General features: G+C 40.4%; 1 protein-coding gene across 1 annotated transcript; it reads left to right on the plus strand.

The window, feature by feature from the left end:
• The first annotated feature begins 1,096 nt into the window (after positions 1–1,096).
• rad23a (RAD23 homolog A, nucleotide excision repair protein) lies at positions 1,097–9,271 on the plus strand. Its single transcript, XM_022748001.1, has 9 exons — positions 1,097–1,324; positions 2,253–2,414; positions 2,619–2,839; positions 3,829–3,872; positions 4,689–4,816; positions 6,017–6,104; positions 7,680–7,810; positions 8,726–8,887; positions 9,016–9,271. Exons 1-9 carry the CDS (start codon positions 1,259–1,261, stop codon positions 9,127–9,129), a joined length of 1,116 nt encoding a protein of 371 aa, XP_022603722.1. The 5' UTR covers positions 1,097–1,258; the 3' UTR covers positions 9,130–9,271.
• Positions 9,272–10,958: the final 1,687 nt, after the last annotated feature.

The raw sequence follows: 10,958 nt of genomic DNA on the forward strand, positions 1-10,958 counted from the left end.
GCTCTGGATTCAAGCAGCTGCCTGGTGGTCAGGAGCCAGGTCAGGAGTTGCTTCCTCACATCCAGACAACAGGAACAAAGCAGCAGACAGTGTTTTCCTCTTCAGCTGGGGATTGTGCCAAATGGCTGCCATATTTCATATATGTGAAGGGCCTCCAAATATTAAAAGGTCTCCGTCTATCAGTTTTACTGTTTTTTTTACCTTGATGAAATCTTGCAACAAGTTGAAACATAGTGTTAGACTCTTAAATGTCACTGTAAAGATAGTTCAGAGGAATTTGTCTTGACTTAAAATGAAATAAAACATCTGTAAGTTTTGCTTTTGGTCCATACATTACCACCCAGGATGTAGTCAGCCATTAAATGCAGTAAATTAAATTACAGTTCTGAAATGCACCACTGTACTGTATGTGTGATTTCAAAATGATACAGCCTGGAAAAGCATGACTAACATGACAAAGCCACACAGCCACACAGCCACACAGCCAGCATACAAGCAGCGATTTCTCTGTGAAGTTAAACTCAAGAGATGCAAAGTTTTCTTTCAAGGCCACACATTTCTATTTGATACACAGGAACACTCAAGGCTCATCAAAAAAAAAAGAAAAAAAAGAAGTGGCACACATTCCTTGACATCAGCTCCAGACTTGACCTCAACCCCAGACCAGTGAACTCCTAGAAACGCCCCTGTAGTACTAAGAATGTAAAGACAAGTCAAAATTTATTTGGAGATATTAAGTTACTATTCATATTGGTATAAATTAAATGGAGATAGTTTATGGTCAATGTAAAATTAGTAAAGTCAATCTAAAAAATGACGATGGTGACGTCATATTTTAGGCGCATAGGCAATATGACTGTAGGTTATATTTTGGAGATACCTTGACTTATTGTTCTTACCAGCCGGACTGGAGTTCCATATATATAAAACATCATTACTGGACGTACCTTAATTATGATTGTTCAAAATGCATTTGTAAATATGTAATATACAATTAGTGATACATTTCACTCGTTAAAGCGTCTTGTCATAGTCCCGTCGTTCAACACGAGATCTCGTACCTTACAGCGGAGCTTCTCTCGCCGCACCACCAACTTGTCACCAAAGATGGCGATTTGCTGAGTGCTCATGGATACACACATTTGTCGGCTAGTTGCTATCTTACCCGAAACGCCAACTTTAAAAACAAATTAACTGCTTAGCGAGCAACTATATCTCCCTCTGAAGCACATCTGACACAACGTCAACCACCGCTACCATGCAGATCACGCTTAAAACACTGCAGCAGCAGACTATTCAAATTGAGATAGACCCCGAACAAACGGTGAGTGGCTATTAGCTAACTTGCTAACTTCAGCTAACAGTACTAGCTGCGAGACCTATGTTTTAACTTTACGGTTACACCTTACAGCTTTACTTGATATCGCCAATTAAAGAACAATTTATATAGTGTCTGGTGAAGAGTGCCCATTAATTTCATATGTTTCAAATGAACAAACCACATGAAGTAGATTGCTAAACAACGCGAAAGCTCACTTACTAGCAAACGTTAGCCACATAGCTAGCTGAACAGCCTGTTAATAAAGTCATCGCGACGCGACTGCAAACGAGTTTCTTATCTTTTCTAGTTTGTGTCGCGGTTACTTGGCTGCTACTGCTCCTCGGTAATATCTGATGTGATCTAGTATGTGATGCTGTAACTTCTATGATGAACTCAAGCCTCCCACTACGCTATGATTGCTAATGCTAACGCTGATGACAATTACGATTAGCCTTATTGGTAGCGCTCTAAAAAGCTGGCTAAGTTTGTTAGCATGTTCACATCTTTGTCATGTAGCTAGCAAGGCCAACATTAAGTGAACATTAGATTGTGTTGCTCAATCTGTCAACGACACATTACTGTCATTACTCATGGTGGACATCATGCGTATAATTTTACACTTTTATTTATGGTAAGCACCGTCATGCTGTATGAGAAGTGACTCAAACCACTGCATATCCACTGCCATAACTCAAATGAGTTTTGCAACTCGGCTTTGCGGTTAGTGTGATGTATGACAACTGATAGTTATATTGTCAGTGGTTCATCTGGAGAGTTTTTTTTTATTAATAGGTGTTTGGTAGAATATTGAGAACCAAAGTGAAAGATCAAAGAGGTGAATGAAAGACTCCCATCTTACACAGAGCATGGATATGAGTAGAAAGCATTACAGGACCATTAAGATGATGATGATTCCTCTCTTTGTCATCAGGTGAAGGCTTTGAAAGAGAAGATAGAAGCGGAAAGAGGCAAAGACAACTTTCCTGTATCTGGACAGAAGCTGATATATGCTGGAAAAATCCTGCAAGATGACACACCTATTAAGGAATACAAAATTGATGAGAAGAATTTTGTTGTAGTGATGGTGTCCAAGGTGAGATCTTATTGTAATGCTTACAGATGACATATGACATTGGGTTTTACAGTGTTGTGGTGTTTGAATTAAAAAATTTTAGCTAATCTGTGGTAAACAATTATGTGCCATGTACTTTGATACTTTTTTGCACTGAATTTAATGTTAAGCAATTTCCCTATTAAGTTGCTAGTCTAACTGTACCTTCTTTTGAACTGGCTAAAGGCTAAGCCTGCAGCTGCCACCTCGCCCCCAGTCTCAGAAGCACCCAAACCTCCTGTACAGGACTCTGGTTCCACGTCTACAGCTGTCCCAGCCACAACCCCGACCCCAGCCCCGGCCCCAGCCCCAGCCCCAACTCCAACCCCAGCAGCTGTCCCCATTCCCCCCGAGGAGGCCAAAGAAGAGCCAAGTGCCGCAGCCACAGAACCACAACAACCAGCCAGGTAGACGCAGTCCCTTACATAGTGCGTAATGTTTATCGCTGCGATGATGAGTCAATAATTAAATTCGAGCTTCTCAAATCTGGGGTTTGGATGCTTTTCTAATGTTATTGATTATTTCTATTTATTATTATTGTATTTTATTTATGATAGTGAACTGAATATCTTTGGGTTTTTGACTGTTGGTTAAATAAAAGTAGTAAATGTTGTTGTCAGTCTTTTTTCTCAACTGTAGTAAATTAGTGTTCACTTTTGTAATTATGTTATTTCATATACATCCATCACAAGCCAGTGTCTGCATGCCCAACCAAAGATGGTTTGTCATTTTCCAGCTATCTTCAGCTTTAATTGTCCAAAGTGACTTATCAGCAGTTCATGGAAAAGTACATAGCAGTCATCACCTTTGAATACAAATTATTAGTATTATTTTTTGAATAATCACAATTGAATAACTGTAAGTGTTCCATTAATCAAACTATTAACTCACTAAGTGTGATACATTTGTCTGTGTTTCTAGGTACAAATAAACTTTGTTTTTTTTTAAGTTGAATTCCAAGTAAAATATAGATAAGATTTGTGTCGGTGGCACAATTAAGACCCTGCTAAATGTGTATTTTCTCACCCTGTGTTTTGTGGAGCAGTGATTCATTATAAATCGGGGTTGACTGTATTCCTGACCCAGTTGTATTTTAATGGAGAATGGAACAACAATGGAACAAGCAGTTAATCTGTCAAACTATATGTTGAAAAGAAGAACATGAGTCATAAAGTGGTTGGGATTCAAATATACCAACCTTCTTTTATATCTAAGACAAGTACTTTGCTTTTAGCACAGTGATCTGTAGTGTAACATTTATTTAATCTCATGGAATAGATGTTGATTTCTGAATTCATTTGTCAACATTGTTTCATTGTTTTGCTTCTCACCATGTTATCACAGAAATAACGGGTAGACCGTCTGATTTGTCTCTTCACCTTTTTATGTTTTGTAGCTCCAGTGGCGGGAGCCAGGGCTTGGATGCTTCCTCAGCACTGGGTATGTAATGGATGGGTCTCTGCCAGACTTACATCATACACAAGTAACTGGAGCCTATGCACCTCTAAGAGTCTCAGTGCAGTAGTTTGGGCACTTCCTCGCTGTTGTTAAATGTGAATTGTACAATTTCAGACAGTTGATAGTGCTATTAGAGTGAGAATATAACAGCAGTGCATTTCTTGTGTAAATCATAGGTTATATTTGCTTTGCCAGAAATTGTTATTGCTATGAGTCAGGGACTTTACAGGCTGCAGTGCAATACATACCGTTCCTATATTTAGGATGTGACAAAAGTAAACCATTCCTTATTGTGGTGGCACAGAGAGGGTTGGGGATTCCCATTTGTTCCAAGTACAAAATATAAAAAAAGGTGACATACTGTTTTTTAAGCCCATATTGTAGAGTATGTTGTTGTATATTGGTTGTTTGAAATCATTTGTTTTTGTATTTGAATGTGTATTAATAGTTACTTAATAGTTAGTTTTAATGTGTATTTAATTTGTCATTGTATCATCTATAGAAAGATTTATTCTATGTCGTTCCACAGTTATATAAAACCTGAAATGACTGGTAAACTGTAGTTAGATGCACTGGTGTAAAAATTTCTTTTTCAGTGAGCAATACAAAATACAACCAGGATCAAAAGACAGTTTAATAAAGTGACTGTACATGTAAATGAATTTACAATGTAAATGTCTTTTTACAGGAGGAATAATTCAAAAAGCAGTTTCCTGTTCCTGTCAATGGTGTAACTCTGCAAATATACAAACTGTGTAGAGTTTGTAACTTGATCATCTGTGTTTGGGTGGTTTTCAGTGACCGGGGCTGAGTATGAGGCGATGCTGACGGAGATCATGTCTATGGGCTACGAAAGGGAGCGAGTGGTGGCTGCACTAAGGGCCAGTTTCAACAACCCCCACAGAGCTGTAGAATACCTTCTCACTGTACGTCACACACACACACACACACACATACGCACACACACAGACTGAAATGATTCTTACCAAATGCAGCTCTGTCAAGCAGCTGTTCTGTCTGAAACATGCACAGCTCTGGCTACTAAACAAATAAAGAATTGATTTGTAGTTTTGTGTTACGTTTACATGAACAGCAGTTAATATGTCTGACCTCCTCAAGCACCGAGTCCACAGCCAGGCCCCTTAGATCCTCTGCACAGTCACTCCTCTTCATTTCACGCTCCCAAAATTTAAAGACGGACAATAAAGCTCCGTCAAAAACAGTTTGTACTGCAACTCTTTGCTGTTGTGGTTCTTGTCTGCCACACCAAGAGCAATTGAGTAAATCCCATAATTGCATAATAATTAACTGGACTGACTGGTATTTCCCCTCTGTTGGAATAAATATTTACGTAATTGTTGTTTTATAGGAACTGTAGTTCAACTTCTCAATACACCAATTTGGTCAGTTTATCATTTTGCGATATTAATTAGGGTTGCACCTATTGACCACCAGCAAATTCCTAGAGAGAAATACTAAATTATTCCAGAAACATAAAAGAAACACACTGTGGGGAGGTCACATTGTGGGAATGGGTTGCCTAACTAGGCTGAAAAACATGACAAATGTGATGTTAATTAGCATTAGCCACTCTGCTTTATGATACAGTTTGTGTAATTAATCAATGGTGACCTATGCTCTGTATGATCTAACATAAGCACACTGACTCTGTGCTCTGTGAGGGAATTGAATGTTTGAGAGGTGTTTTCTAATATCTAGTTTACCCTCATTGATGAAAATGATGTAGGTTTAATATTACAAATGCCTGTTAAGTGATTTGTATTAATCAGCAACGTCACAACGTCCAAAAGGTCAACTCTCTAAAAGAGTAAGACTGAACATTATAACCTTCATGAAGGTTACTTTAGGTTTGTCCACGTGCATCAAATAAACTGGCAACTGAGTGTGTATATTTTGAGAATGCTAAAGAATTTACGAGGCTGTTGTCCACTATGATGGACAGTAGCTGTAGGGTTAAACTAAATGAAATGTTCGAGTTGTAAGTAAATAAATGAAAAGTATATTTATTCACTTGGAACCAACAGTCAGTCAGTTACTAACTAACTTCTTGCAGGAAGTGTGTTTGTATGTGTGTGTGATTGATAATTGTATTGTTGTCTTTCCAGGGTATCCCCAGCAGCCCAGTCCAGGAGAGTAATCCACCAGCGCAGGCCCCTGCGTCTGGACCCACAGAAGCCCCATCTCTAGCAGAGGGTGAGGCATGCAACTCTATTTAGTCCAAAAATACCTGCAGTCAAGCTTTATGTGTCTCTGTCTACTGTGTAAAAAAAATAAACACCAGTGCTGGAGGCGAGTTAACAATGGTGGATTTTAAAACTGCCTCACCCCCGGCCCCAGTTACTATCCATGAATCAAAATGAGCACTAGACTGTAACTTACACTGTTTCAGGACATGCAAATTTACATCAGCCTGCTCCTGGGCTTAGTCAGGGCACATTTTCAGATAAATACAATAAATAACTGTCACTGCCTCACTGGGGGGCAATGACTCACTAGGCACTGAATTGGATGGTCTCAGTTTCTTTTTTTTTTTTTTCAAGTTATTTTTTTGGGCTTTTTGCCTCTATTAGAGTGACAGTGAGTGAGAGACAGACAGGAAAGCCAGGGAGAGAGAGTGAGGATGACATGCAGCAAAAGGCCACAGGTCGGACTCAAACCTGGGCCGCTGTGGTAAGGACTAAGCCAACATGGTACGTGCTGTAGCAGGTGAGCCACCGGGGAGCCCCCAGTTTCAGTTTATTAAATGTAAGAATTTGCTGTTTTTTTTGGTCTTCATTAAATAATTAATTGATTAATAGAGAAAATCATTGTTAGTTAGCCCTCACCTGTGAAATGGAGAACATGTGTATGTATGTATGTATGTATGCTCTGTCAGTTTAACAGGTACACGTAGCTAAATCTAATATAGTCCAGTGCAGGCTTTTCAAAATATGGGAAAGGGATGCACTGCAGAGAGGAATAAACATAACGTACTTCCTCAGTTTTCTGCCTGCCCCGAGACTCTCTCCTTTCCCCACATATAGCTGAGTTTAGCTAACCAGATGTTTACCGTCATTTCTTTTCTGGTTTATTTTTTCTCACACTGGCACCCCACCCAGGGAGGCGTGCGCCTCACACTTTGAAAATCGCTGGTCTAGTACAACAGTCCTGCAATTAATCCTCCCTTCATCAAGGTTGACATGTTCAGATATTGTTGAAACTGTTTAAGAGAAATGTTGATTCAGTTGTGAGATCATATTAAAGGCTGTGATTTGTGCTGCTGTTGACCGTGCAGTTGTCGGTTGCCTGGCTTCCTGTAAAACTACAATGTCTCATTTTCTATTTCTGCATGTGCGAAACACAGAAGATGAGACATGTGGGTGTGGAGGCTTTAGGATTGTTGGAAGACTCGTTTGAGAAGTTGACACTGGACATTATTGTTTAAAAACTGAGACAACCACACATTTTCTCAGTCAGTCTCACCTGGAAGACATGCACAGTGTTGCACTCAGTTCACATTAAAAGTTTCAAACAGTTGTGTAACAATTGGAAAAAAAAGAGAGGTGGAGAGAGAAGTACAATACCTGGGTCCTCTCCCACCTCCGAACAGTTGACCAGTCACAGTGTGAAGTGGGCGAAAGTTGGTTGGTCAGTTTTGGAAAGTTACAGTAAATCGTCGACACAGGGCACCCTCTATCCAGCGTGGGAAACGGGTGAGGAGGGTGGTATTTTGGTAGTTTGATTAAGTTTGCTTTCTTCCTCATGGTTATTAATCTCGTTTGTCACCAGGAGATAACCCACTTGCATTCCTGCGGACCCAGCCCCAGTTTCTGCACATGAGACAGGCCATCCAGCAGAACCCTTCTCTGCTACCAGCTCTTCTCCAGCAGCTAGGCAGGGAGAACCCTCAACTTCTACAGGTAACACACTGCGACTCACAACACAGAGATCTTCAAGTCAGGCACATGCGAGACAACCTCGCACAATGAGTTTTCTAGACCAGCGTGGAGCCATGTTGTGCCCCTGCTGTGACAATACTTGTTCAATTGCTGTCCCAAACTCCCAGCAACTTTTTGGGTAATAGTTAATAAGACTTGAGGTATTTTAACTGTTGAAAAGGCAAGAATTTCCCTTCCTAATCAAGCACCGTTACATCTACAGAGCAATTCCACCCTGTAAAAATGGCTGCACTAATTGTAAAGATATTTGTACACAGATAATTGTAAACACATAATGTGAATGTGTGTTAAGGAGAAGGAGGGATTACGGTGTACAGTGGTCAGTTACACAGATGTTCTTCTAAAGAGTGGACTATCACTGTATGTGCACGTTATGTGAATATGTGACTCAGCACATATGTATATCATTCATTACTTTCCCTGCTGACCTTCTCAGCTTAATGTCCCTGTCATCACCTAGCAACCTACTGTTTTAATGGACTAACTTTTTTTCACCACCGTCCCGGAACTGTCCCAAAACACAATTCTAACCGTCCCGAGGTGAAACTGAACTGTCCCAAAATCATTGTCATCTAAATTTGTTATTTGTATGTAACATTATAAAAACACCAGTAAAATGAATAAAAAGGAAATAAAAGGAAATGAATAATTATATTAATTTTGCTCTATTCAAAGAAATATGTTTAAAACAAAAGCATAAAGGTTCTGCAAACTGTAAAAAAAAAAAAAAAAAGTAATAATAATTTTAAAAAAATGAACAGGAGAACAGAGTTTTGGGAAAATACTGTCTCAGTCTTTGTTCTGAGGTCTTTGTGCCCTTCAACCAAACACTCCACCACATGGTCACCACTCTTCTTATTTGTGCTTCTTCCTCAGCAAATCAGTCAGCATCAGGAGCTATTTATCCAGATGTTGAACGAGCCGGTGGGAGAGGGGGGAGATGCACCAGAGGTTGGAGAGATGGGGGCAGCAGGGGAGGAGGGTGCACCTGTCAATTACATCCAGGTTACACCTCAGGAGAAGGAAGCCATCGAAAGGGTGAGTGATGAATATAGACTAAATATTGTCGTACATTATTCAATTTCAAATTAAGAGTTGCAGATCGTTAAAACGCTCTCTCCTGTCTCTCTGCTCTTTGTCTCTCCCCATCTGTTGTGACTGAACAGTTAAAAGCGTTGGGTTTCCCTGAGGCTCTGGTGATCCAGGCCTACTTTGCCTGCGAGAAGAACGAGAACCTGGCAGCCAACTTTCTCCTCAACCAGGGACTGGAGGATGACTGAACACAGATCACTGCCTTCCTGCTCCTCCCTCCTACCCTTCCCCTCTTCGGCTCAGCATAAAGACTGCACCCCCCAATTTTACTGTACAGCTACCAACCTCAGCTCAACCCAACAGGAGGGGAGGAGAGGGGAGAGCCAGCAGGGGGGCGGGGGAGTTGGGTGGGGGGGACGGTGGGATGGGAAGGGGGAAACGGGGTGGGTTAGGTTTATGGTGGGGTTACACACTTAAAGTACACAAAGTGGAGGATGCGTGCAGGAAGGTCAGACTTAGATTATCAGAGGTCAGGGGTGAAAAAGTGGAAGAATTATGAAATCCACGTGAATTCCAATGGAATGTGTGGGGTTTGTCTAGGGGAGATCTATAATTTGATTTTAGATGCGCTTTGTGAACATTAGGGAGGGGGGTGGGGTCAACGGGGGTCGAAGGGTTTGCGACGAGAGCGTGTGCTTGTGTCTCTGTGTGTGCGTGTGTGAGTACATGTCTGTGTGCCTGTGCTGATGGATGCGATACAGTTAAGCAGAAAAAGTAATCAATTTGCAAGTTTGTTAATGCTGTAGCCGGATTGTATGGAAGCACATTCTCCTCACTGCACTTCGACAACATTATCAGTGTGTGTAACTGCTTGTGTGTACCTCTGTAAGCCTTCATGTACGTACGTCCAAGAATGAAACTGGCAGAGACGCACTGGACCGTGCTGCCCTCTGTATGTGTCTGACATGATGTTGTTGGGGGAGGAAATGGGAACTAAACTGACAAATAAGTATCTGGTTACTCTGTTCACTTTGTACCACCCCTCATCTCTTCTGCCATGGTGGCTGCACATATGGCAGCCGATCAGAACCCCTGCAAATGCCGTGCTTCCCTGTTTAGGTTACTCCAATGTGGAACTGTTATGTCTATGCTCATTGCTTCTGGTGCTAATTAACACTACCCAGAAAAATCTACTGTGCAACTCAAAAATCAGACTTTTGAGGTTCTGATCTACCTTTTAAATTCTTTAAAATCTTCTATTATGATTTTAAAAACACAATAGAAGGAGAAACTCGAGCAGCGACTGGTCATTAACGTTAAATTCTTCAATTTCAACTTGCTAGATGTAAAGACTGCAACTAAAATGCTTTGAAATTTATGGTGGCAGGTTTGTTGTAAGTTCTCCGCATGTTACAGAAGGTTTACCAAAAGGAGGACCTTTTATCCACTACAGTCCACACTCTTAACTGTGAGGCTGTTTCAGTTTGTAAGGAGGTGACCCACAGTATTTGGGAAGACACATTATTTTACCTACATAAATGAACTACATAACCAAAATGATTAAATGCCCACACATTTAACATCTTAGGTGTTGTATGCATTTTCTTTTGCAGGCAAATCTGTGTGTACTGCTTGGTGAGGAGTAAAGCATCTGCATGTGGTTTTAACAGTGTCATGTGATTTGACTCATCAGGACCATGCAATGACTTATTCTCTTTCTTTTCTTCTAGTCAGTTCTTAACAGGTCCCAGAAGATTACTACCATTATACATTGTACTACCATGTCTAGGATGTCTAGAACAGCATATTTCATGCCTTGTATCATTGCTTTCAGACATTCAAAAAGCTTAAGGGAAACTACTGGGAACCAAATCTATTTTCTGTTGGGATAAATACACCAATCAGCCACAATGTTAAAATCACTTACTGGTTTTGTCCTTGTGGCTGATTGGTGTATACTTTATTTTTCATTTTGTCCAACCAGAGGCAAATTGTAGTCGCAAATTAAAACATCTGAGTTCCAATAAAACTTAGATTAAATTCTGAATAAAAGAAAATGACAAAATTAATTTACCTG

Source organism: Seriola dumerili, unplaced genomic scaffold (assembly GCF_002260705.1).
Source record: "Seriola dumerili isolate Sdu_G_001 unplaced genomic scaffold, Sdu_1.0 BDQW01000113.1, whole genome shotgun sequence".
NCBI lineage: Eukaryota > Metazoa > Chordata > Actinopteri > Carangiformes > Carangidae > Seriola > Seriola dumerili.

Coding starts and splice junctions, on each gene's coding strand:
- rad23a (XM_022748001.1), top strand. CDS start 1,259: ATGCAGATCACGCTTAAAACACTGCAGCAGCAGACTATTCAAATTGAG. Junction 2,415..2,618: donor TTGTAGTGATGGTGTCCAAG/GTGAGATCTTAT, acceptor AACTGGCTAAAG/GCTAAGCCTGCAGCTGCCAC. Junction 6,105..7,679: donor AGCCCCATCTCTAGCAGAGG/GTGAGGCATGCA, acceptor GTTTGTCACCAG/GAGATAACCCACTTGCATTC.